Source organism: Tetrao urogallus (genome assembly GCF_951394365.1).
Source record: "Tetrao urogallus genome assembly, chromosome: 22".
NCBI lineage: Eukaryota > Metazoa > Chordata > Aves > Galliformes > Phasianidae > Tetrao > Tetrao urogallus.
Genome location: NC_136835.1, coordinates 1,137,494 through 1,162,278, shown reverse-complemented (window position 1 = coordinate 1,162,278; position 24,785 = coordinate 1,137,494). Strand labels below are relative to the sequence as shown.

The 24,785-nt window shown below is 43.1% G+C and overlaps 1 protein-coding gene across 1 annotated transcript in view; it reads left to right on the top strand.

Annotated features, from left to right (window-relative positions):
* Positions 1 to 20,391, top strand: part of LOC306954695 (uncharacterized protein) — a gene marked incomplete at both ends in the record, with an annotated part of 36,303 nt that extends 15,912 nt beyond the window's left edge. Inside the window, 9 exons of the mRNA XM_079545855.1 lie at positions 10,885 to 11,022; positions 11,820 to 11,997; positions 13,128 to 13,214; positions 13,919 to 14,116; positions 14,852 to 15,250; positions 16,127 to 16,281; positions 18,188 to 18,313; positions 19,126 to 19,306; positions 20,228 to 20,391. Of these exons, the coding sequence (XP_079401981.1) occupies positions 10,885 to 11,022; positions 11,820 to 11,997; positions 13,128 to 13,214; positions 13,919 to 14,116; positions 14,852 to 15,250; positions 16,127 to 16,281; positions 18,188 to 18,313; positions 19,126 to 19,306; positions 20,228 to 20,391 (1,626 nt within the window). The remainder of the gene's footprint in view (positions 1 to 10,884; positions 11,023 to 11,819; positions 11,998 to 13,127; positions 13,215 to 13,918; positions 14,117 to 14,851; positions 15,251 to 16,126; positions 16,282 to 18,187; positions 18,314 to 19,125; positions 19,307 to 20,227) is intronic.
* Positions 20,392 to 24,785: the final 4,394 nt, after the last annotated feature.

Below are 24,785 nucleotides of genomic sequence, written 5' to 3'. Positions count from 1 at the left end.
CAGAAACACTCAGGACTGTGATCTCAGCTCAGATTCCAGTTAAATCTCAGAATCACAGAATGACCAGGGTTGGAAGGACCTCAAGGATCACAAAGCTCCAATCCCCTGCCACATGCAGGGCCACCAACCTCCACATTTCACAGCAGCCCAGGCTGCCCAGGGCCCCATCCAATCTGGCCTCGAACACTTCCAGGGATGGACGGGGCATCCACAGCCTCTCTGGGCAGCTGTTCCAGCACCTCACCACTCTCATAGTTAAGAACTTTCCCCTGACATCCAACCTCAATCTTCCCTCCCTGAACTTAAAACCATTTCCCTTGTCCTGCTGTTATCAACCCTTTCAAAGAGTTGATTCCCCTCCTGTTTGCAGGCTCCTTTTAGGTACTGCTGGCTGCAATGAGGTCACCCCGCAGCCTTCTTTTGTCCAGGCTGAACAAGCCCAGCTCCCTCAGCCTGTCTTCATAGGGGAGGTGCTGCAGCCCCTTATCATCTTTGTGGCTCCTCTGGACCCTCTCCAACAGCTCCCTGTCTTTCTTGTCCTGGGAACTCCAGACCTGGGCACAGTACTGCAGATGGGGCCACTTTAAGAACCAAAATACTTGAGTGGATGCTCCACTGCACATTCTGCTATAAAGCACAATGTTTGCTAGGTACACGGCACATAAAAGCTGTGTATTTTTATACTGTGTGTAAACAAGTGAATACCAACTGATCTTTTCACTGTAAAGTCAGACAGCAAATTCAACAAGCTGCGACAACCCATACGGTGCACAGTTCAGATGCTGCCCCAGCAGCTCTCTCCAGGAGCTCCGGGCCCCTTTGCTCCCACACTGCCCCAGCAAGGTCACCCTTGGTGCCTAATGCCGCGCCCAGGCCGCCTGCAGGGGACCTCCAAAGGCATTTCCTAATCCGTCCGACGTGGAATTAAAAGTCACAGCTCCGCTGTTCTGTAGCACACCGTGCTGCGGGTCGGGACGCTCCGGGCCTGCGGAGAACCTCGGGGCCGAACCCCGCAGCCACAGACGGAAGCGACCCCACCGGGGCCGGAAGGCGTCCGCTTGTGTGCAACCTCCCGGCTCCGCTCTGTCCCGCGCCTCGTCTGCCCTGGAGGACTTGCGGGTATGGCTGCGCGTAGTGCGCCTGCGCAGCAGTCAATCCATTCCTCCAGAGCAGACGAGGCTCGGTGGGGGCAGTGCGGCGCTGGTGGGGCGGCCCAGCGTCGAGGGTGGGCCTGGGCCTGGGCTTGGGCCTGCTGTGGTAATTCCACGGAGAACCGCAGTCTGACGAAATTCAGGGTCCAAAAGGTGCAGTACGGCTGTTGACAAGAGCACAGCCCAGTCATGGTTAGCATCATGGCGTGGTTAATTTCTTAAATAATGCGCTGGGATGGTTGCCTTCTATTTGGAATTGATGAGGAGATGCAGTACAGTGAGCTCGCCAGGACACTGCAGTTAATTTAGGAGGTACTGGCAGCCACGTTGCCTGGAGTTGTGTAGCATCTCGGGGCGCCCTGGTGGGCTGACAGTGAATGGTTTGTGTGGTTTGTGTGTGGGTTTCCATATAACACCAGAGTCACTTTGGAAGTGGCCCTGTGAGGCCCAGAGGAAACCAGCAGCAGTCTGAAGGCCTTTAGGGCCCCAACTGGCTCCTGGTGTGGGACAGCCCTGCCTTAAGTTCCCTGTGTTAACATGTCCATGAGGAAGCAGGTGCTGCAGCTTCTGCTCACTTCAGGTCTTGGTTTGCTGAGACCTCTCCTCTAAGCGAGGGCTGAGGGACTTCTCTGGAGAAGAGAATGCTCAAAAGAGACCTCATTGTGACCTTCCAGTACCTGAGGGGAGTTTATGAACAGGAAGAGAGCAACTTTTTACACTTTTTACTCATTCTGATATTGATAAGACAAGGAGGAATGGCTTTAAACTAAAAGAAGGGAGATTTAGGTCAGGTATCAAGGGCGGTAAGGCACTGGTGCAGGCTGCTCAGAGAAGTGCTCACCAGCACTGGTGCTGGAACTGCCCATGGCCAGGCTGGATGGAGTGCTGGGCAACATGAGCTGGTGGTTGGCAGCCAAGCCACAGCAGAGCTTGGAACTGAATGATCTTTAAGGTCCTTTCTAACCCAGGCCACTCTGATCTCTCCCTGAATGCCCTCCCTCTCCATTGCTATTTTTCCAGGCTGATGATCCAGTGCAGTGATGACTGCCATACAAAATATATCTGGAAACCACTTTTTTATTGCACCTCTAAGAAGTCCACTCAACTCTTTGAATTAATAGTTATTGGAAATACCTTTAAGAAACGTGTGTTAAATAGTGTCACTAAAGGTGCAAGCAGAGGAGAGAAATGAGGAGTGTTATCCTTAAGTGCTTTTGCATGTTTGGTTAGATATTTCACAAGGAAACAGAGGTCTCTGCTATGTACACAGTGCCTCCATGACACATGCAGGCAGGGACAGCTGTCTTTTATATCACAAGGGCAAAGGTTTCAGAAGCATTTAAGAGCCCATCAGTCTAAGACACAGCAGACTCCATTTACACGGATTTCGGCAGGGTGAGCCACTGGCTGGTGTTGCAACCTTTAAAATCCCCATGAAGAAAGGAAAAGGAGGTGTTCCAAACAAGATCCTTGAACCGTGTACTAAAATCTGCCACCAATCTTGAAAAACAGGACAAAATAACCACAAATAATTACTTTTTTTCTATATTGAACACTGAAAAAGACACAGAGTGCTCAGCAGGGTTTTTGCTTTATGCTCATCATAAATTATGCAGCCTTTCCAAAGACAGAATAAGCATATCACACACACATTCATGATCCCTTACAGTAAATGTAGATGCATAGTCTTGGAAAAATCAAGGCTGTTATGGGGACCCTGAAAAGTTCAGATTACAAAGCACAGTAACAAATTGTTTGTAGCTATAGATAAGCATTTATTTATGCTGCAAAAGTTGTATTCCATATGCAAAGTCTTTACATTGGTCTGAGAACAGTTCCTGTTACACGACCTGTAGGGGAATACGATGGGCTCAAGTAGCTGCCATGAATATTTTACACCAAGCTTTAATATGTTTCAGCTTACACCCACCATTAAACATTCAGTGGCTGAAAAGAAAGCTCTCCTTATGCCTTTGTCGTTCACATTTGAGACTTCATGCTACTAGGTGCAATACATGGATGGCCCTCTTCTTCATTTTGACCATTTTTTTGAGCTTTGCTTGTGACCATGGGGAGCTGCAACTTCCACACCACAAGGACTGTCAAAGTGGAGAAAACTGCAGAAGAAAACAGAATCTGACAAACTGCCCAGCAGGTATTTGGGGATAATATACCAGAGGTCATTAGCTTCTTTAGAATGCTTTTCTGTCACACACAGCTCAACAACAAATGCAGCCAGACATTGATTGTGTTGAATGCTAGAGAGGCCCTTAGGTAATGAATTAGTCTTGCAGCAATTAATATAATAAAAGGAAGTAGGCTTAATCAGCTACTGTAGAGCATTCAGTATTGTTATAAGATTCACATATCCGAGGACTTCCTTTTTGTACTGCATTAAAAAGGCAGCACTGAAAGCAGGCAATATTTTTAAACGAGGCATGGTTCATTTTACTGATCTTGATGTCATAATGCAAATAAACACTCTTTATTTAAACTGTAGAGGCACTAACTCTATCTGATGTACATAATAAAGCCACACTGTACAAGAAAAAACGATGATATGCTTTTGGTTTTGTTGTTCACAGGCTTTTTCTGCCCCGAAGGAAGCAGCACGCCAGTTCCGTGTCCCCGAGGCACTTTCCGTCCCGAAGGAGCAGCACTGACACCACACAGCTGCTTGGCTTGCCCAGTGGATTTCTTTAACCCCATGCCTGGCCAAAAAGCATGCCTCCCATGTGGCTCGGAGGCAGCACAACCCACAGAAGGGCAGGAAACGTGCATCTGTCTTGGGAAAGGCCAGGTGTTTCAGGTACACGGATACTTCTGTAGCAGCTGTTCAGTCCTAATGGAGGTCACCATTACTTCAGGCTTTGGTCTTTACTCTCCACCTCAAATGTGCTGCCCTAATGCAGGGTACCCCCCTCTCACACTGGCATCTTCCAGTCCTGCATCTCATTTCCACTTACACACATTCACCAAGCTGAAAATAGCATAGCAGCTCTACACGTGTTCTGAGTTTCAGGGCTGCATCCATCCCTCTTTTATTGGGAAGGGAAAGATGGTGTGAATGGACCCTCAGGTTTCCTCTGATCTCAGCCAAATAAGGCGTGATGCTTAATGTAGCAAGGTGCATAACAGTGACTTCATTTAGAAACATGCAGGCTTCTAAATGAATCCCTCTTTTTTTCTTCCAGGTTCGTGACGCCCACTGCACATGCCCTCTGGGTTATCAGAGCTCTGTGGGTGGCAGAAGTCATTGTGTCAGAAGAACATATGATGTCTGTCGAGATTCAGCCTCCCGAAATCAGGAGGGACAGTGCCTGACCAAGAAGGAATGGACTCACTATTGCTCAGAAAAGGTGTAGTGTTTTTCCGTCAGTCAAATCCAAGACCCATGCAAACATTGCCCTAAAAGCAGACTCCCTAGCTCTTCCTAGGTGCAGGCAGCATGAGGACCGAGCATTAACAGCATTTTCACAGCAGGTTTTAACTCTTCTTCAAACTGAAACAAGAAGCCTATCAGGAAGCCCAGATTTCCATCCTCGCATAAGGAGGATGGGTCATTATTTGTCTTCCAAGCTGCTATTTTATTCCTTTTTTTCTCCTGCAGGTTTGTACTATTCCCAGGGATTATCAAGGCTATGACAAGGTTCTTGGCCTCTGCATCTGTCAAACTGACCGTCTGGATAACATCTGTGATTCTCAGTGTAGGAGGCAACAAAGAGAAACCCTGCAGATCACCTGTGCAGAGGAAAATCCTCAGCTTTTTATCACTTACAGAAATGGGAGCAAGGTAAAAACTGCTGTTATTTTTAAGATCAACCTATTTCTTGCTAAACTTTGTAGACTTTGAGTAATCATTTTATCAAATAACATAATTTTTATTTATTTTTTAATTTCCTTAAAGAAGTACAGAAAGCAAAAAACAAAACCCCCCGGCACAAGCCTGTTATACACATAGCATATTTTTTGTACTTGGCCTTGCTTTGCAATAGTGTGAAACACTCACATACATTTTCTGAGTTCCTTTTCTATTAGGCTGCTGTTCTCTTAGAAGAATTAAGAACGGTTCTACTAGGATCAAATTTCCCTTTAGAAAATGTCTGCACTTCAGAACAAAGCAAATGCTCTCATCCAGCATACATCGTGAAAGCAAGTGGTAAGGAAGAGGATAACAAAAGTGATAGCTGGGTTTAGAGATATGTTATTAAATAGGTATTAAATGGCTTCTATAAAAACTGGCCTTTCCTTCTTGTTTTTAACACAAACAACAAGAAATTCGGATACTTACGTCCTGGCATGATGAAGTGATGCTGAGTCACTGCTCAGTCCTGAAACACTGCCCGAGTTCTGGACATTTCCAGTATTCCAGGAATGGACAGAGATTCCCTCCCACTCTCACTTTCTAAGAAGAGATGCATCTCAAAAGGCCCTTCTCACAATCTTTATCTGTATAGATTTTCTTTTGGGCTTCAGATTTTAATGTGAATGTATCAAGCAGAATTAGAAGGAGTTAAACATTCTTTTTTAAAGTATTCTAGAATTAAGCTGTGAGCCAAAAGCTTTTTATACAAGTGCATGAAAATTTAATAAGAACAATAGGATGCAATCGTTTCCCTATGGTACCTTGACACAGTTTCATTGACTACAGCCAAGTTAAACCAGTTGCTGCTTAAGGAACAGGTCTTGCAACACCAAACAAACCCTAAAGCCTTTGGATAAGGCCCAAGTGTTCTAAAGCACTGCCCTAGAATAAGAGAAATGAACTGAAAAGCATGTAACTTGGTTTGAGGCTTTGTAAGCCTAACTTGTGGAGTTTGTGAGCTGATACTCTATAAACTAGAAGAAAAACCAAAGTCCAGCTTGTTGAAAACCAGAAGTAATGGATATTTTTTATATTGCTTTAGGGAGAGGATTTTTAGGAGTGTATAATCCTGACCCACAGCTGTTTCATGACTTCATCATGCTGAACAAGGCTTCGTCACTTCACAAAAACAGGTCTTCCTCCCCAGCAGCTCCAGGTAAGTTCTCACATTTGGTTACAAAGCATATATTTAAATACAGTTTCACTAAGGTTTAATTGTGCTTCAACCATCTCCAGTACCAAACTAATTAGGAAACAGAAACCAACAGACCTTACCTTCTTCAAATAGCCAGAAAACCTTTTCACTCTAAGCACAGTGAAGTGAAAGAAAGAGCTGACTCCCTGCGCTGCACATCAGAGCCTCCTGCTTTGCAACCCAAGCCCACGAGGCAGCAGCTGCATCCTCCTGGCCCTGCCTCTTCCCAAGGGGTGATGAGGAACAGCCAGGTGCTAGCTGTGCCTCCATCTGGGTGCACAGAGCTGGCACGTGGCCCCCTCACTGCCACCATGTCCACAGGTCTGCAGGGAGGGTAGAGCCCAGGAGGAAATGTCAGGGCTAAGCTGTCTTCTGTTCCTCTCACACCTCTCCTTTGGTTTGATCCACTCTTTTGGTTCATTCTGCAATTCTGATTTACACCATCATCTGCGTAACTTTTGGTATTTCAGATTGCTTTCTCATTAGTTCTACTTGCATTCTTCTTGGAGAGCAGGACTTTAGTTCTTCTGTGCCTCCAGAGTTATCCTCAAAGCCATAGCCAAGCCATACAAGGGGACAGATTCCTTAAAGAGGCTGCAGATTTTGCAAGAAGTTCTGCTTCTTTACCAAATGTGCTTCAGAGTTGCGAAAAAGATAAGAAAATGTGGTGCAAAATTATCCAGTGTCAGGAAGATGTCAGTGGCATTGTTGGCTTGACAGTATGCCTTACTCTCGAAGCCAGATTTGTGTCTATAAAGCTTAGTCATAAAAGCAAATAGGAAATAGTGTATCCTGCAGCAGTTCTGTAGATGGAAAATCATTGGTAATGATCCAAACATAATGATCCAAACCTGTGCTTTTACAGTTAATTCTGACCATGAAGAACTCAGATCTTCCTCGATACAAAGCCTGAGACCTTCAACCTCCACATCAAAAATCGTATTTAGTGGCATCTTAAATCCTACCACGTGCATTAATGCTAACATTACCTTTGTGTTCATTGTCTCCAAGGAGCATTACCCAGTTTATGATGTGTAAGTACAATGTAGAACTTAGCTAATGCATTTTTAGGTGAGCTACAGAAAAGATGGCTGAAATTTTCACTTTTCTCAATGTAGAATTCAGAGGAAACATGACTAGGAAGAGTAGAAGTCTCATTAAGTGTGCTTCAATGTCTTCTTGACAGAAAAGACAGGATGGTGTAGTTGGAAACTGCACGTAAGACATCAGGAAAGCAATATTCTGTCCTTAAAAGAAGCAAAACCAAATATATACATGCTGTTCCCGTTGCCCTGCTGGTGCTATTTCTGACCCACTAAAAGGCAGACCTGTCTTAATATTTTGCAAGTTGACTTCTCACTGCCTTATGCTTTATATTCCCTCTCATTCATCCTAATTTCTTTTCCCTTTCTGTAATCACTGAGCTAAGGTTTAGGTTTTGGTAAACTCATCCTGGTAGGAACAAGCACATTCTAGTGCACTGCAGGCCTTAGGAGCTCTGCCTTTGCTGCTTTTGTTTCTGTGGGCAGTTCTGGAGATTTCTTCCCCTGTGGCCTATTTTCATTTCACTTCTGGCGTTCATCCAGCTTGAAAGCAAAGAAGTAACAGAAGGGACAGGTAATGAATTACAGCACGTTACGTGTGGGTGCCATGTTGGCATCTGTGGTGTTGAAACCCTTACAAAGGGTCCCAGTGGCTGTTTTCTTCACTTCTAAATATTTATTCTGCTTAGGGTTAATTCCTGCTGCGTTTCATTACGTACATCAGAGCTGGTTGGAACAGCCTCAAACACAGTGCCACTGTGTGGACAATTAGAGGTTCAGCACCTAAACTCTAGCTAATCCCCGGGTACTCAGTGGTGTAGATGAATCCTAAGCAGCAACCAAAGCTTGATAAATAAACCTACATGTCTTGTGCGCACACACACACACACACACACACACACAATCCAGTGACAAGAACAGACTCTTGTACTTTTGCTCCTAGGAACAACTTGTACAACACAAACACCGAATTTGACTGGGCGGACTTTCGAAGACTTGCAGAGGAAATAAGAGCTGCTTCCCAAACCTTCCTCTTCTTCCTTTTCCAGTTCCAGCACCCTGGTACCTATGTGTTACAGCTGAGCAGCAATCAGCACAAAAAAATGGTTTGTATTGAGGAATGCTGTCTTTGCATGTACAGTATCGTTAGCAAAGCATTTAAATGCTCCAAGTGATGATTGGGAATTGAAAGGAAATGTTAAAGATACGACTGAGCATCTTTTCATTTTTACATGCCATGCTGCAGAGGTGAATTCAGCAACAAATGTTGGTGTTTCTGTGCACAGGCATTACATGGGAGTGCAGAATGGTGCAGCTGCTGCAGAGATTTGACTCAGTGTCACAGCCAAAATAACACTTCAGATTTAAGTCATTATGCACACTTAAATAACATGCAGTGACAGTGACTGGCGTTTCTGCTGCTGTTCATTAAGTACATCAGGGTCCTGCCACCTGGAGGACAGTGTTACGAAGAGGGGCCATTCTTCCCCACAACTCCCAGATATGCTGTGCAGGTGGGCATTGCCAGAAAGCAAGACCTCCTGCTGAAACCTGACTGGACAGCCATTATTGGAGTAATCACAGGACTTCTCACATTGCTTATTACCTGCGTGGTGCTGACAGTAAGTAACAGTTACACAAAGTCTCTTCTTGAAAGATTCTGTGCAGTGAACCCACTAGCCACCTGTTTCCTCAGGCATCCCCTATAAAACTGAACATTTGGGCTCAACCTTATGTTTTATATATGGGGTAAAATCATCCCTATGAATTTATCCAGCCCCACTGACACTCGAGGATATTTACCTGATGCATAGGCCACTTGGAGACACTTAAGGTACAGTGAATTTCATTTCTGTTCTCTGGTTCATTAGATGTAACCACATAATGAAATTCTCCATGATATGCATCTCTTCAGGAAGGAGGATGAGATGACAATTATTTTTTTAACATAAGCACAAACCTGTCTTAAAATAAAGAAGCCATAAGTAAGTCCTGTAAAGTTATGATAAAGATCTGTCAATTGCTGATGAGTTTTTGCAGTGCTCATTCACGTGGCTTGCAGTTCTTCACTAATTGTTCAGGCAGAAGTCCCTGTGAGCACAACATACCTGAGATCAGAGCACAACAAATGAAGTGGGCCTTCAGACTGTGGTAGAAGATGGATTTATTCATCCATCATCAAACAACACATAACTGTACTTCCTTCCCCTTGGTTTCAGCCTCATCTGCTAAGATTAGCAATTCTGCCTTAGAACAGACCATCCCAGAGAGGTACTTAGAAAACAGACTCTCAGGGTCTTTGCCTTATGGCAAAAGTAATGGTGCATCCTGCTTGTTGAGTGACTGACACATGAATCACAAAATGCAACTTGTCACAATAAGAAAAGAAGTTCTTGTGTTCATTTTTGTTGTGTCCTGCAGCTTCTCTGTCAGGGACTTAGCTGGTCACAGAAGGGCACTGCCTGCCCTCCATTTCGAAGGCAGCAGCTGAAGTACAATCTGGACAGATATTCCTCCAATATACCAACAGTCTTTCCCATCAAGAAGTATCACCCCTGGCTGCAGAACAAGGGTAGCATGGATGCTGACTCTTGCAACACTGGTGGAACAGGTCAGATAACAAAAACCTAAATAACAGTGGGGCTGCCTGGTTTCTTGTATGTATGGAGCCAGGATCCCATGTCTAGCAACGTGCAGTGGCCCAGACTTACTGATTTGCATAAAGAAAACAGTCATGGAGTGAAAAACACTAATAGATGAATATTCGTGTTTCAGCCTGCTCCATGAGAAAGGGTGGCGTTTGGGAACCTGAAGAACAGATAGACCTTGAGTCGTTTAACACCAACGTTTTCTTTGAACTTTTGCTGAGGCAGTCACAGTCAGTCACAGCCAAACTGGGCCATTTCAAAGAAGAGGTAAAGTGCACTTGGGGGCTACTAATTTATACAGAAAGAGTCAAAAACTAGTAATGTTGCTGCTTCCCATCACCTATTTTGTATGTACTTTCTTTCAACTTACATGCTCTTAGAAACACTGACATGTATCCGTGTTCTTAAACATGTTGTTTATACCATGTCATATGGTGTGAAGCATAGTGACCTTAAGGCAGAACATTTTGATTTTCTTATGAATCTGCTCTGCACATTTTTGGAAATGGACTTTGTCTCCCAGCCCCAATTTTTCATCTGGAAAATAAAAGTAATACAGGTTACCTGGTCAAACACCTGGGAATCGTAGATTAAACTGAGGAGAAGTAAATATAAATGAATGTGTGGTGACACAGAAATGGAGTCCTGCTCTGTTATTTGAATTTCATAATAGTCTCACAGCTGAAATCAGCGGGATAGCATTTCACTGACCCACAGTAACTACAATGGATCTGTCTGGAGCGCTCATCTAACTGCATGTTTGGCTTAAGGGACAGCAGAGGGAGCTGCATGGCAGCATGCAGTTAGCATGGAGAGATCACTGGGACTCAGGAATGCTAGTGTGAAAATAATTTGTATTGAGGACTCAGGGCTGCCATGTACTTCTGTTGCATAAAAAGGCACCGATGTTACAGAGAAAACTTACTGCCTTCATATTATCTCTTACAGTCCTAATTTCTTTCTTCTTTTTTTTTTGCCTTAGGTGAAAACGTTTTATCGCAAGCTTACAAGTGAAATATCTGCACTGAAAAGCCTTTGGATCATGACATTAAATATCCCAGGAGAGGTGGAGTCTTATGAGAGCACAACGATGGAGAATTACTTAAAAGCAAAACAGCAGGTAGAGCTCAGCACCACTAATAGCAAATGACATCTGCAGCACTCTCCTTTCCTAAATGGAAATTTAGGTCATTTAGAACATCGTTTTGTAATTGTAAACACTTCATCTGTCATAGTCTGCAACACAGTTAACTTTGTATGATTGCAAACAACAGGCTGTGCTGGACCTTTAAAGGCTTGTGAATTTGCTGCTGCTGCTTCATGCTAACACAGAAACGCCTCTGAAAGATTGCTCACTTGTTTTGTTTTCTTGATCTGTCTGATGGACCCATTCATCTCAGCTCTTTTGGGGTCTCTTCAGTAGCAGAGCTTTCTGCTATGAGAACAGCACGCACTGGTCTGCATTAGCATAACATCTTTTTTATTAGTGTAACATCTTTTTTCCACTTTTGTTTGTTTCCGTTCTTAGAAAAGTTCTTAGAATTTTTTTGTGATTTTGTGCCCTGTAAGCAGATACACACTCATTGTTTCACTTGGAAAAGTGTGTATGCTGCACAGTAAGTAGTTATGAAAGTTACTTTTGTTAAGTGACTCCTAAAAGTTCTGCACTGCTTGTTAAAAGGATATCTTAAGCTATTAGCTTATTCAGATCTGGATACTTATCACCTGTGTGCTGGATAATTGCAGTTCAGCATATTAGACTTATTATCATAGATGTGCTCCAATTCAAATGAATAGATCAAAATTATTTGTAATTTCTGATTTTTGTTATTTTAATGAGAGGCAGAAAAGTTAGAATTTCTGCTTACATTTAGCTAAAGCAAGAGAAGAACTGTTTGGATCTTATATCCCACCTAGGCAGAAGAAGAGATGCAGCACAGGAAGCAGTTGGCTGCAGAATATGAGGAAGGTGTGAAGAAGCAGATGCAGTTACTGCAGCACGATCTGAAGTGCCAGGAAGAGCATTATGTCACATTCAATTCCGCCCTGCGAGAGGCAGCAAGGTTGGCAGAGATGCTGACAAATAAGATGGCCTGTAAAAGAAGCCCAACCACCTGGTCCCAGCCAGACTGCACAAGGTAATAAACGTTCTGAAACCTTCTGCTACAACTTTGCATTTCCTAGCTGGAAGCATCTGTGCAGATGATTGGGTTGGCTTGTATTAGGAAGAGATAATCTAAGAGATTATGAACAGCTGTTCTAAACCTCAAACAGCCATATAGTGAAGAGACCCCCATCTGAATCTAGAGGACAACAATTTTCTGAGGGTGTTTTCTTTCACTGCCAAAGGGTTTCTGTTGTGATATTATGCCAATTAGGTCAGTGTACAAACCATGCTCTGTCAGGACTTGGAATGTTCAGAATCAGAATTCTGTGATTAAGGAGAAAACAGAAAAAGAGAGAAATTGGTATTTTTAATTCAGTAGCCAAAGCAAGTACTCATAGAGCTCTCTAAGTGCCAAAGTGCAGAGATCATGTGCATGTCCTTCCAAGCTCTTCCTATACTTCTCCCTTGAAATTATTTTATCTTAACTTCATGTGGCAAGTGACCATCTTTTAAATTCCAGCCTGTTAGCCCAGATAGATGCTGCAAGCAACAGGATGTCAAGCTTAATAATAACAGAGAGCCACCGCCTCAAAGCATGGGGAGTGCTGGGTGAAGGAACAGGAGCTCACCTTCTTAACAAAGCTAAAGCCAGGATCCTTACCAAACAGGAGCTTGTGGGTAACTACAACCTCTAGAAATGCTTTTCAAAATGATGCTAGAATGCAAGGAAGGTGCACATCTGCTCCTTTTGATGCTTTCATAAATAGGTGACAAAAGCACCAACAGCAAAGTGAAGAGAGATGTGCTTTGAAAGTGTCCTCATGGAGTTCTCACTAACAACTCGTGAATAGAGGGGGTGCTCCAAAAGCAAAGTCATGGGTAGAACTTTCTTCTGCATTGTTTGTCAAAAAGAGTGGATTTCTGAGAGGATAACAGGCTGCTGTTTTCTTCCCCTCCTATTTTTGCATTGCTCTTAGACCCAGACGGCACTGCCCGAGCACCTGATGTTGTCTCAGTGGATGCTGTCACTGGGCTGTTAATTCCCAGCCCGCACTGTGCCGTGCTGCTGGGCAGCCAGTGCTCTGGGCCAATACCCAGCAACCATTTCCTGCACCCAGGCACTGGGAAGGTGCTTCACATAGCGGGCAACGTCGGTTATGATCCCATCAGATCTGGGCTGGTCTGTACTGTTGATTCTGCTTCAGGTAAGAGTTACTATGAAATAATCGATCGGTTCAGTTGCTTATTTGTGGAATACGGTTTTAATGGTGTAAAAGAAAGAAAAAAGCCAACACGAAACGCCTTGGTACACTTGCATGTATTTTAACCTTAACAAAATCTGAAACTAAAGAAAATCTGAGAAAACTTCTCTGTAGAATGGCGCTGGAAGATATTTTTCTTCATCTAAATACAAGACTCAACGTGAATAAGAAGTATTAGGTGTTACAAGGTTTATATACAGTAAAGTATTGAAGTATTCTTTATTTCCGACATATTTCTGTCTATCTGCACTTTAAACCATAAGAGCCATTATATGCCTCACTCTAAGGAAAAGGCCAAAGTACAAATTAAGTCTAAAAACAATCAACAAAACAACCATCAAGCTGCTACAGAGGGCTTACAGTCATTCGTTTAACTCTGGGCCTAAGCATTGCAAGCCTTTAGTATGAGCACTCTCTGAAAGCTCCATAGACTCTATTCTGAACTTTAATGCCTCCTTGCCTTTAGCATTAGCATAACCATGCTGGATTTCTTCTGGTTTTACGTGTAGGTGAGCGTCAGAAGCCTGAAGTGCCCATATTTCCTTACATTCCTTACCCAGTTTGTCCTGACACTGGCTTACCTGTGAAGACAAAACTTCCAGTCCTGTGTCCTGAAAGCATATTTGGTCTTGGAGGACTCATGGCAGATCCAGTGACAGAAATAGAAGTACCAGTGCTTGGGGTTACGATCCATCCTCACACTGGGCAAAAGCTGGCTGTTGGTGGGACGTACCTCAACCCCATCACCAGCACACTGACACCGCTGGAGATCGGGGGTCCTATGACAGAGCCAGAGGGAGGCAAGATTGTTCCGATCCTCGGGGTTGGTTTGGATGGTGACACTGGTAGGTGAATTCTTTGTGAACTGGTGGATGAGGTATGCACTGTGCATTCAGCCTGCTCTTAACACGCTGCCTACAGGCATGGAACAGAGGGAGCCTAAAGCCGTCACTTTCTCCTTCCACCTTTGCCTTGTCCTGTCAGGACAACTCCACACCTTAGTCTCTACTTAAAGAAAACTTTCTCTTTTCTGTAGTTGTATTTTATCACTTTAAAAGTCAGTAAAACTGCTGAAACTATGAGAGACATTTGAGGTACTACATTAATGAGTGTGGCTATGACACAAGAGACTGAAGTTGATCTGGACTAGATGATCATTTGAGGTCCCTTCCAATCCCTGATTTGATCAAATCCATTCTGTGATTTGACTCAGAGATGGTCCAGCTGCTCTGTTAAAATAACAAAAGCAGTAAGAAATACATAATTTAGGGGCTAAGGTGGCTGAAGTTCTGTACATACATCTATTCTTTATAATTCACTGCAGAAGATACACTACGCACAGACAAAGGAGGGGGAATCTTAACCTTCTAAAGTAGAAGCTAGGATACTTCATTTAAAAACATTTTGTGGGCAAATGATTTTGTAATCAGCGTCACAAATGTTTTTGCTTTATTTTCTCCCATCTCATTAGATCTGTTACTGCTTTCTTGCACCTTTTTCTGAGTGGAAAGACCAGACTGTCACGACCAGGTGATCCCAGGTGATGTCCTGACTCCTTATTTCCTGTTTCTCAATTACAGGAGAAGTTATACCTCTAGGTGGGCTGACGGATCCTTCTGGGAACCTAATGCTTCTTGGAGATTCCTTCATTGAGCCTCTGAGTGGGAAACTTGCCCGAGTACAGGGAGCTCACCTGCAGCAGGACAAGGTGCTGCCCCACGGTGGCAGTTACCAAGCAGTGCTGGAAGCCGAGTGGCTGCTGTCCCAAAGTCGTGTGGTGGATGCTCTAAAGAAGCTTAAGGCATCAGTTTTGGAAGATAGCTGTCTAGCAGCAGACAGATTGGCAGTGCTAAAGGCTTCAGTGGAAGATATGAAGAAGTCTTTCACTGCTAGATTTTATCATGCAATGCACTGCTTGAAAAGCCTCAAGAAAAAACAAGAAATAGCTTCAAAGGTCAAGAGTAATGGTGGGAATCTGGGTAGGTGTACAACAGTCTGGTAAAGAGTAAAGGGGTGTCATTACAATTATGGCTACAGTAATGAACATGTTTCCATCACAGGATTTGGCAAAACATTAGTAGTTAAAACCTTTGCAAGGTTTTTGTCAAAATAGCTTTTCTTAAGCAAATCATAGACTCACAGAATGGCTTGGGTTGAAAGGGTTCCCCAAGGACCATCAAGTTCCAACCCCAAGCCACAAATACTATGATGAGCTCAGCCAACATTATTTGGAAGCTGGAGCAGAAGGAACAGCGTCCATCCTGCATTTGTCAGCCTGTGGAGGTCCTTCCATCACAAAACATCAGTCTGATATTTTACGTTTCTCATCTTCTCTTTTGGGGGACAAACTAGGTATGATCAAATATCCGGGCACGGAGATGTGGATCCCTGCAGTGTTTGGAATGAAAATCCCAGATCCCGGTGGGTCCAGTTTGATGGTGCCAATCCTGGGCATAGACTTTGACTGGAATAGCAGGCAGCCTTCCCCACTCGCAGGGACCATGGAAGATGGAAATGGAAAAGGTAGAATGGGAAACTGAATGTGGTTATTTTAACAGTAAAGAGGAAAGGACTTCTCTGTCATCACCTCTATTCATATTACTTTCAGAGCCAAGAAATCACCCTACCAGAGCAGATCAGTTAATGTCTCAGCAATGAGTGGAAAATATCAGTGTGCATGGTGTGACATTCAAAACGGGCAGAGCCAGAAAAATGGTGGATAGGAGCCAGGGCTGAGCCCAAATCACACTGCAGCTTTCAGCCATTAAAAAACGTGATCATTAAGGTTGCAGCTGGAACAGCTGTATTCATGGTGCGCATTGTAAGGATTAAATCTGATCTTTCTTTGCCCACAGGCCTCGTCCCTATCGCTATTGGTGCCAGAACCATAAGTCCAGTGACAGGTGAAGTGGGGCCTGTTATCGGTGCTCAGACCCACCCCCAGACACACAACGTCATCCCTGTTGTTCAGTCCCTCAGAGCTTTGCCAAGAGCCACGGATTCGGAGCTGGTAATTACTGCTCAGCTTTGATAACTTCCAAAAACTCTTTGCTTATGATTTTCCACTGCTGTTAGGCAATTTCAGCTCTTCCTATGCCCCACAAATAATATTTTCTCACAGTACAAGATGAACTGAAGTATATCCATGTCATTTTACTTGCCTCTTCTTTTCATTATCTATTTTTCTCTCTCTTCTACCTGTATCTTCTGCTGCTGCTCTTCATACCTCCTCTTCTATGTCCTACGGATTCAGGACTGCAAATTTCTCATCCCCCTGTGACAGCAAATTTGGATACGTGCTGCAGTTGAAAGCACTGAATGAACATTTCATAAGTAAGGTTCAATTAAGTTTGTAATCTTTCACCTTCCTGCAAATGTAAGCTATTTTTTTTCTGTCATTCCATTTCAGCTGGACCTCCTAGAGAAGGAAATAAATTCAAGGCAAATATACTGGCACTGCAGAATAAAAAAGGAAGAAGGGCTCCTGAAGGAACTGAGTTCTCTATTTCTTCATGTCCTTGATGCTGCAAAGGAGGGAAAGGCACAGAAGGTGTGTGCATTGTTTTTGCAGCTGGCTTCTGTAAAGTTCTTTACAAAGGATTGCCCACAGGCATCCAGTTGAAGGATTTCTGGTGCTGCACCCAGGATGGTGCTGATCTGAGTTCACATTACTTCCCCTCTCAATATGGTGCAAATCCAAAATGTGAGTGGATGTGTTGTTACTTCACTGCAGCCTGTCCCACCTTCGAAGTTTGGTGTGTAGTCTCATCATAGAGCAGGCACTGGTTCAAAGCCACGATGTGTCTGTGCACAGCAGGGACAACTGTTCTTAGTGGTATCAGAAACAGATGAGCTGCATTCAAGGTCTGCACAATAAAGTAAAATTTTTAAAAAGGCCAGGAAAAAGCTGCGATCAAATTAGCCAGTCTCTTGCTTTCATCTGTCAAAGGAAAGAGCTTCAAAAGAAGTCTCTGTTGTACGAGTTTGCAAGGTTATCTTGAAGTGCTCTCTCTCATTTCTTACAGATAAAATACAGGGGGGAAGTGAAAGACATGGAGGAAATGTGTCATTTTCTTGAAGGGTCCTCTCTGCAAGAAGCTGAGAGAAGAGCTTCAAAGTATTTCAGCAGCCAGCTGGGCACTGCATTACCCTTACTATTCAAAGGTATGAAATGTTAGCTACAAACTGACAAGAGGGGAAGCAGGGTGTGTGATGTTTGCTCCCTCCCAGCATGTTAGCTTAAACTTGGGAAACTACTCATGCCCCCATGAAGCAAGATACAGGATCTGGTTATTCTGTTCTAAAAGATAAAGAGCAGGGATGTGGTGAAACATATTTAGGAAGCGTATCATTTCAGGTTTGCTCTGTGAATTTCCATTATCAGATGGGCACTTCTAATATTTGCTGCTTACAGCTGACAGAGATGAAAAAGAACAGGAAATACAGGTTCTGCTGGAGATCAGAAAGGCACTGGAAAAGCTGATGCAGTTTGTTAAGAAGATACAAGAAGAAGAAAAGAGAATATGTGTGCAGATTGCACAGAGAGAGAAGCAGAGGGGATGCAGGTCAAGTACAGAAACAGCACCCAATGTGATGCTCAGACAGGTGAGGTCACTGCTGGCTTAGGCTGAACGTCCTGGGGTCAGAGGACTTGTTAACCCTTGAGAAGCACCCCGGGGTCACACTGTCCCATTTATTTCCTCCACTGTTTCTCTTAAATCCTCCCTTTTTGAACTATTACCTTTAGGGTGGAGCTTTTGGCCCTTCCTGTCATCAGCTGTAGGTTTCTGACTGTTCTGTGATGACTACCCAGACACCAGTGCCATGTAGCTGTCACACCAGCTTTGCAGCCTCAGTATGCAACAGAAAATGAAAGCTGGGACTTGAAGTACTCTGATTTGTCTCATTTCTTCCAGGTTATAGTCGCTCTAGCCTCTGAATTTCAGGAATGCATGCTGAAACAACAAGCTAACGTGGAGACTGCATACACTAAGCTGGAACTTTTGAGGGACTTGTCAGATATCCAAACGCAGCAGGCAAAGGTACTGACCTCTTTCGCAGGCCAATGAAAAGCAGTCATGCTACTTACTTTCTAGCAAAAGCATGAACAGCTGCCATGTTCTGAGAAAAATCCCTGAGAGTGCAAAAATGATTTTCAAATACGCTTGAGTAAAAAAGCCCCCAAGGTCCCCTCTCTTAAAGGGACCTTTCACATCCATCCTTTGACCTGTGGTGTCTCATGAATCGTAGACCTGCGTCCTCTTGAGAAGAGAGTCTTCCCATTAAGTCAATAAGCTCAGAATCTGCTCTTCATATTAACTGGATTCCATATTCTGTTTTGGCCTTCTGATATTAAAAAGCATAAAATTACCAGTCTTCCCTGATTTTCTTCCCTTTGCTCTGTCTTCCTCTTCTACTCTTCCATCCCCATGAGACAATAACCACTGACTGAATTTCAGCTTATTAATATAATTGAGATAGAACTATTAGACCAGAACGTTGAGCAGAAAGCTTTTTATTACATGTATGACACAAGTGGATTCCAGAGAAGCTGAGGATATTAAATGCAAGCAATTCAGTTCCAATCATTCGTCTTACAACATCTGCAGCAGCTTGAAGGATGCAGAAAAATCAGAGCTGGGTGCTCCAAGATTGTAACCACTGGAAAAGACTTGAGGCTGCTGAGACAGGCTCCTTGTAGAATCCTATTGAGTCACCCGTCAGTCAGCGTGGGATGTCTGAACCAACAATTTGAGGTTTTCAGCAGAAGGCAAAGAGGGCCAGGATGCTTTTCCAATGAGATTTTCAACACGTGTATAACACAGGTTACATGTATTGTCTTGTGATGTTTCAGATGCTTTTCTGTGGATCACCACGCTGTTTTGAAAACTATGAGACAGCCAGCTACTATGGCAGCAGTGGGATCTCACACAGTGCAGGCAAGGCCATCGACCACAGTGTGATGCCACTGCTCAAGTCTATGGTTCAGATGCTGGAGGAAGACAGCAGAAGTTACGTATCATCTGAGACACCTGGTGAGAGAGGAGTTGAAGGTCCTGTCAGTTGCCTTGTTTTACTCTGGCCTTTAAAAACGTGTTGGAACCTTTCAACTTTAAAGGCTAGAAAGAGAGATTCTCCTTTCTGGCAGCAGCTGTCAGATACTTCAGTGAATCTGTGCTAAAGTAACAGTCATTTCACTACTGCTTTTACCATTTTTCATCACTCTAGAAAGTATTGGTGATTTTAGCTACATTGGGAAGCCTGCAGAATAGAATGGCTTGGGTTGGAAGGGATCTCAAGGATCATCAAACCTCAACCCCCTGCCACATGCAGGGCCAGCAGCCTCCATATCTAATACCAGACAGATTCATCAGCACTTTAGAACTAATCTGTGGTTATTTTAGATGAGATTGCAATAAAGTAATTGGCACACAAAATGAAACAGCATTCTTTTTTGAAGCAGTATTGATTTTCTTTTCAGCAGAAGTATTTTAACATGTGCAACTTTGGCTATTTCCACCAGAGATGAAGACAGGATTATTGCTGCATTTCCAGTTCAGGTGTTTGTTTCATCATTCAGGCAGCCTGTGGTTGTTTTTACTGTTACAAGATCTTGCAGAGCAGACAACTTTAATTCACTGTCCTCTTTGGAGGAAGCACTGTAACAATGGAGGACAGACTCAGAATACAGAATCACACCAACTTGGCTGTCGATCGAGCCTGAGGTACACAAGTCATCACCTTTCTAGGCCTTACTTGAAATGTGTAGGAAGAATGAAGTTCTGGGGGTTGCCCACGAACACTGAGCTCTGCACTCTTGAAAGAACTGATAATTCATCAGCAGCCTTGGTTTTATATGAAGAATGACAAAAATGTTAGGAGGTGAGAAATGCAGTGAAATGAAGACACATGAAACAAAAAGAATTAATTTAACAATATTCTGTTGTTCTTTGTAGAAACAGCAAGTTCTTCTCAGAGTAAACAAGATGCCTTCTCCAGTCAAGAAGGAGAGCTAATAGTAGTGGATTCTGCAGCCCTGTCCACGAGGGAGTTTGTCACATATCAGTACGGCATCTCCCTGCTGCAGTTTCTCAGCCTTCACATCGATGTAAGTTTGTGAGCTGCTGGTATTCGGTAATCAGCTCAGAAAGAACAGTTATCTAAACAGTCCTTCAGCCAACAAGCTGCAAAGCGTCTGCCCATTATAAAGCAAAATCAAGTTGAAAAAGACTAATCTGCCAACAGCAGGAGGTAGAATTTGTGTTTTCCCACAGTGATGTAGGACTGTTCTGAGATCAAATTTCTGTTGCCCAAGATCCACGGTCAGTTCTTGTATTTGCTGTGCAATCCCTGCTGTGCACCTCACCCAGACCTTGCATTACCTCATTGTTGCATACTGAATGGCATTAGGATAAAGCACATTTCTTTTATAATTTGGAGCAAGGCATTTCTTATTTTCATGTTACAGTTCGTAGCACAGCAAGGCTTCATCCAAGGCAGACTGTCCAGGGTCCTTCATAGAAATATAAAATAAATACCAATAGTGATGCCTCCAGTCAGGGCTCTGGGACAAGAGCTCACTTTAATTTATTTCATTAGAAAACTGGCAAGATGAATTGCTGCAACACGTGAGGGTTTTTTAAACAGTTCCCATTGCCCTGTGGTATTTGTTGGCTCTGTGTACCCACTGCAAATCAAAGGTGACATTTAAAGGAATTCACATCCCATAACCCCTCGTACTTTGCAGGTCTGATGTGCATGCACAGGTTTTACAGAAGCAATTTGCCTTCCCTTTGCAGGCTCCAGAAGTTAAGCTGTGTGTTGCCTCCAGTATTCCTCCCTGCAGTGCTGCAGGCAATGCCTTCAGGAACTCGTTCTTTTATCAGGTTTGCCAACTTCACATCTAACCAGCCTGTGTAATACTTTTACATGCATTAAGTTATGGACCTAGGAGGTGAACTGCAGGAAGGTTTCATGTTTTTAAATCATTATATGTTTGATGTAAGACCCTTCAAGGTTAATGGCATGCTCTGGATTTCTCTGAATGTGAACTTAATAGAGCACTGTAGAATACAGAGATTTAAAAAGGGGCTGATGTGGGGTCGTACCCAGAGCATTTTATTGTGCTCATCCAGTCTCTCATGTTCAAATTACTGAATTTTCTGTAGGTCACCTTTTATAGAAGTGAACAATTTATCAGCATTTTACTTGCTATAACCAGACACACAAAATAGATTCTGTATTCTAAAAGTGAAGTATTAGAGAGAAAAGCTTTGTAAAGTTCATGATACACGGAGATACAACTGTCTGGAAACACAGTGTGAGAAGGCTTTAGATTTCACACATAAGAAGGTGTCCCAAATTGAAGCCTTATGACAGTGCTGTGTTGTTTGTTATATGGATATTCCCCATGTAAAACCAAACCAGTGGCAGAATTCTCTCTCTTCAGCTGCCCATTGGCTGTGCTCAGCTCAGGGTATTTGTTCTTTTTCAGACTTCAAAGAACAAACTGTTCATCCTGAGGGATTGTCTGGGTTCTGTGGGAAGCTTCCTCCTGCTCCTTGTGCGCTGCTTTGCTCACATCGCTGCTGCTGACTTCAGCCAAGACGCCAACCCAACCTTTCTGAGGCTTTTTCATCAGGTAGCTCTGTGTGCTCCAAATGTAATTACGTTGTATTTGGAAAACATATACCAGATATGTACATATGGATTTATTGAGAAATAAATATGGAACAGCAGTGTTCTTCCCCTAACTTCTCAATCAATACAAGGCAGCCCTTTCCATCCAGCCTTCAAAACAGTGCACTTTCTATTGCAGGAGATGCACAGTCACCTTTTTCCTCAGAGATATCCCTACTGTGCACAAAGTGATTTTAGGCCCCTGCCAAAATCTGCCTTTTTTAAGTGGTGATTTTCCTCAGGATTGTCAGGAACGACCTCCATTGCCAGGGGCCAAACAGCAGAAATAGCCCAGCTCCTACTGGTGCTGGGTACCACGTCCTCATCCTGCTTCTGTCTTGAACAGCTGCATGTTAACCACACCACTGAGCGGATTTGTGGGCAACATCAAATGAGACCAGTAATGTTTTGGGGGTGATTATTAGGATATCAAGGGAAGCTTTTGTTTGACTTGCTCTACCCATCATCCCTACTAATCTCTGGTCAGTGGGTAGTTTTAAATGTCATGTTCAACTGCTTCCAGGTATTCAAAGCTGTTTCTCTCTCTTTCTAGGCACTGAAGACTTGCCTTGCTGAGATGTTTTCTCTCAGACTCCAGCTGTCAGCAGTTCTCCAAGGTAATAAATCCTCTGGGATAACTCAGATGTTGCTGAAGGAAGAGCCGTTCTCCAAGGAAGAAATAAGTCTGATCTCCCAACTTTTTGAGGTGAAAGGGAAAAATTTCACAGAAATTGAAGCCTTTGAGAAGATAATAAAACAGACTGAGTCCTGGTCTGGTTGAAAGCTCTTCTTTTTATACATACTTCATTACAAAATGGCAATTAAAAGCTGCTTATAGATATTGTTCCTCCCACATTTGCAGCCATCAATTCCCAACAAACACCCGTTTCAAATCTAACAGCCTCAATAGTAGCACAAGCTACCATTTTTACCTGGAAAAAAAGACCCTTGTATCAGAAAAAAATTATTTGGCCTCATACAAATCACAGCATAAAAAGCAGTACTCTGAAAAATGTATGTAAAGAGTCTATTAAAGGCCTTTAAAGTTAACACTGATCTGCTCTCTGCGTTTTGTGCTTACTGAATGACAAGTTTGAGGAGCCACCAAGTAACAGCTTGTTTGAGAAGAGAAAAAAGCATTTCCTTCATGCCTTAGGCAGCTGTAAGAAGGGCAGCTTTGGGTGGAGGATGTGATTTGTGATGGTGTAGCTGAATACAAAGCAAATCGTGACACCTTCTCACGGTGACCTCACTTTACACTACAAAGCCAGTCTTCACAACCTGCTACATCTGGGCAGGTTGCATGAAGAGCAGGTCAGATCTGCTGCCTGAGTATGTCAGACTGACTGCTTCTCCCTAAAATATCACCACCTTCTGGATAACAGAAGTCACATTTCAGAGAAATTAGTCTAGCTTGGTCTCATGAAAAGCCTACTGCTGTCAGTAACATCAGCACTTCTACTGGCTGATTTTAAGCACTCAATGCCTTTAACTCAGAAGAAGAAATCTGTACTTATCTCCTGCAGAACTTGAGGATTAAGTAGATGCATTAATGGAAAAGATACCATAGAGAATGAACACCATCTTTCACAAACATTTGCTTTTACCTTGGATTAACTACTTCAGAGAAAGACCAGTTGGTAAAGCAAATAAAGGCATTAGAAGAAAAAATAGCCCAAAACAAAAAGCTTTAATGATCCTCAGAAGACAACTTGGTCAGCTGCTTTTGGTCCCAGGCTTTACATGAGAATATTGTATTGTCATTTTATTAGGCAAAATCATGAGTCAAAGTGTGAAAGACAACATTTCTTATTCACTGATCATCACCTCTTCTGCCCCTGCAGCCTCTGGTTTAGGTAACAAGTAGGAAGAAACAGCACACCAGAATCTATGAACTTTAAATGATGTCAGAACCCACTGAGTATCCTCACATTAATGCAGCTGAATCATTCAACACTGAGAAGTGGGTGGGTTATCACTGCTTCATAAATTATGCACACATTCTGTTATCTTCACCCTACACTGAGATCTCACTAGGAGAGAAAAAACAGATTAAAATAGATGGATTATGCTGCTGGAGGACAAAGCACCGTCATCAAAGCTGCAGAATTAGTTGGAAGCACTACTGCTGACTCTCAGGGACGAAGAAGCCTCCCACCTCACATCTTCTCCTTTATTCAGTTTATTCAGTGCCATACAGATCACAGCATTTGCACAGAGCCAACTTCAAAACAAAGTGTTTTAAGAAGGAAAGCCTCTATAGTATGAGCAAAATTGTTTTTTTTTTTTTTTTTTTTATCTACTAAACCCTATTAATGCCAAGTTTGACTCCAATGTGATTTTTTTTCTGAAGACAGACAGCAAGTTGTGGTGAAGCATGACAGACATTACCTTACTTAAGAGGAACAGAGAACTCAACCTTGTTAGTTATCACCATCCACACTGTATTCAAAAGTTAAGAGAGGATCCAGTTTGAGTAACTGTGGCTTAATACAAACGTGTTGTGTGTTTTAATTAAACACCAACTATGAAGTTACCTGAAATCTACACTTATAATTTTAATCACTTATTTGACTTGATTTATACAGGCAGCCCTCGAGGCTCGAAATGGCTCCTGGTTGTCTTCTTTTACAAAGCCTCTCTTTCAGGACTGCACATCAGTCATTTCCATCACTGCTTACTAGGTAGCAAAGGAGGATTACAGCAAGAAGAAATGACTGCAGTTAGCAGTCATATGTATCTGCATGAGCTATTTTAACAACAAGCTTGCTGAGCATTTTCAAGAGATTAAGCAGCAGGACAAGCTACCACCATTGCTTTTACCCTCGTGGCCCA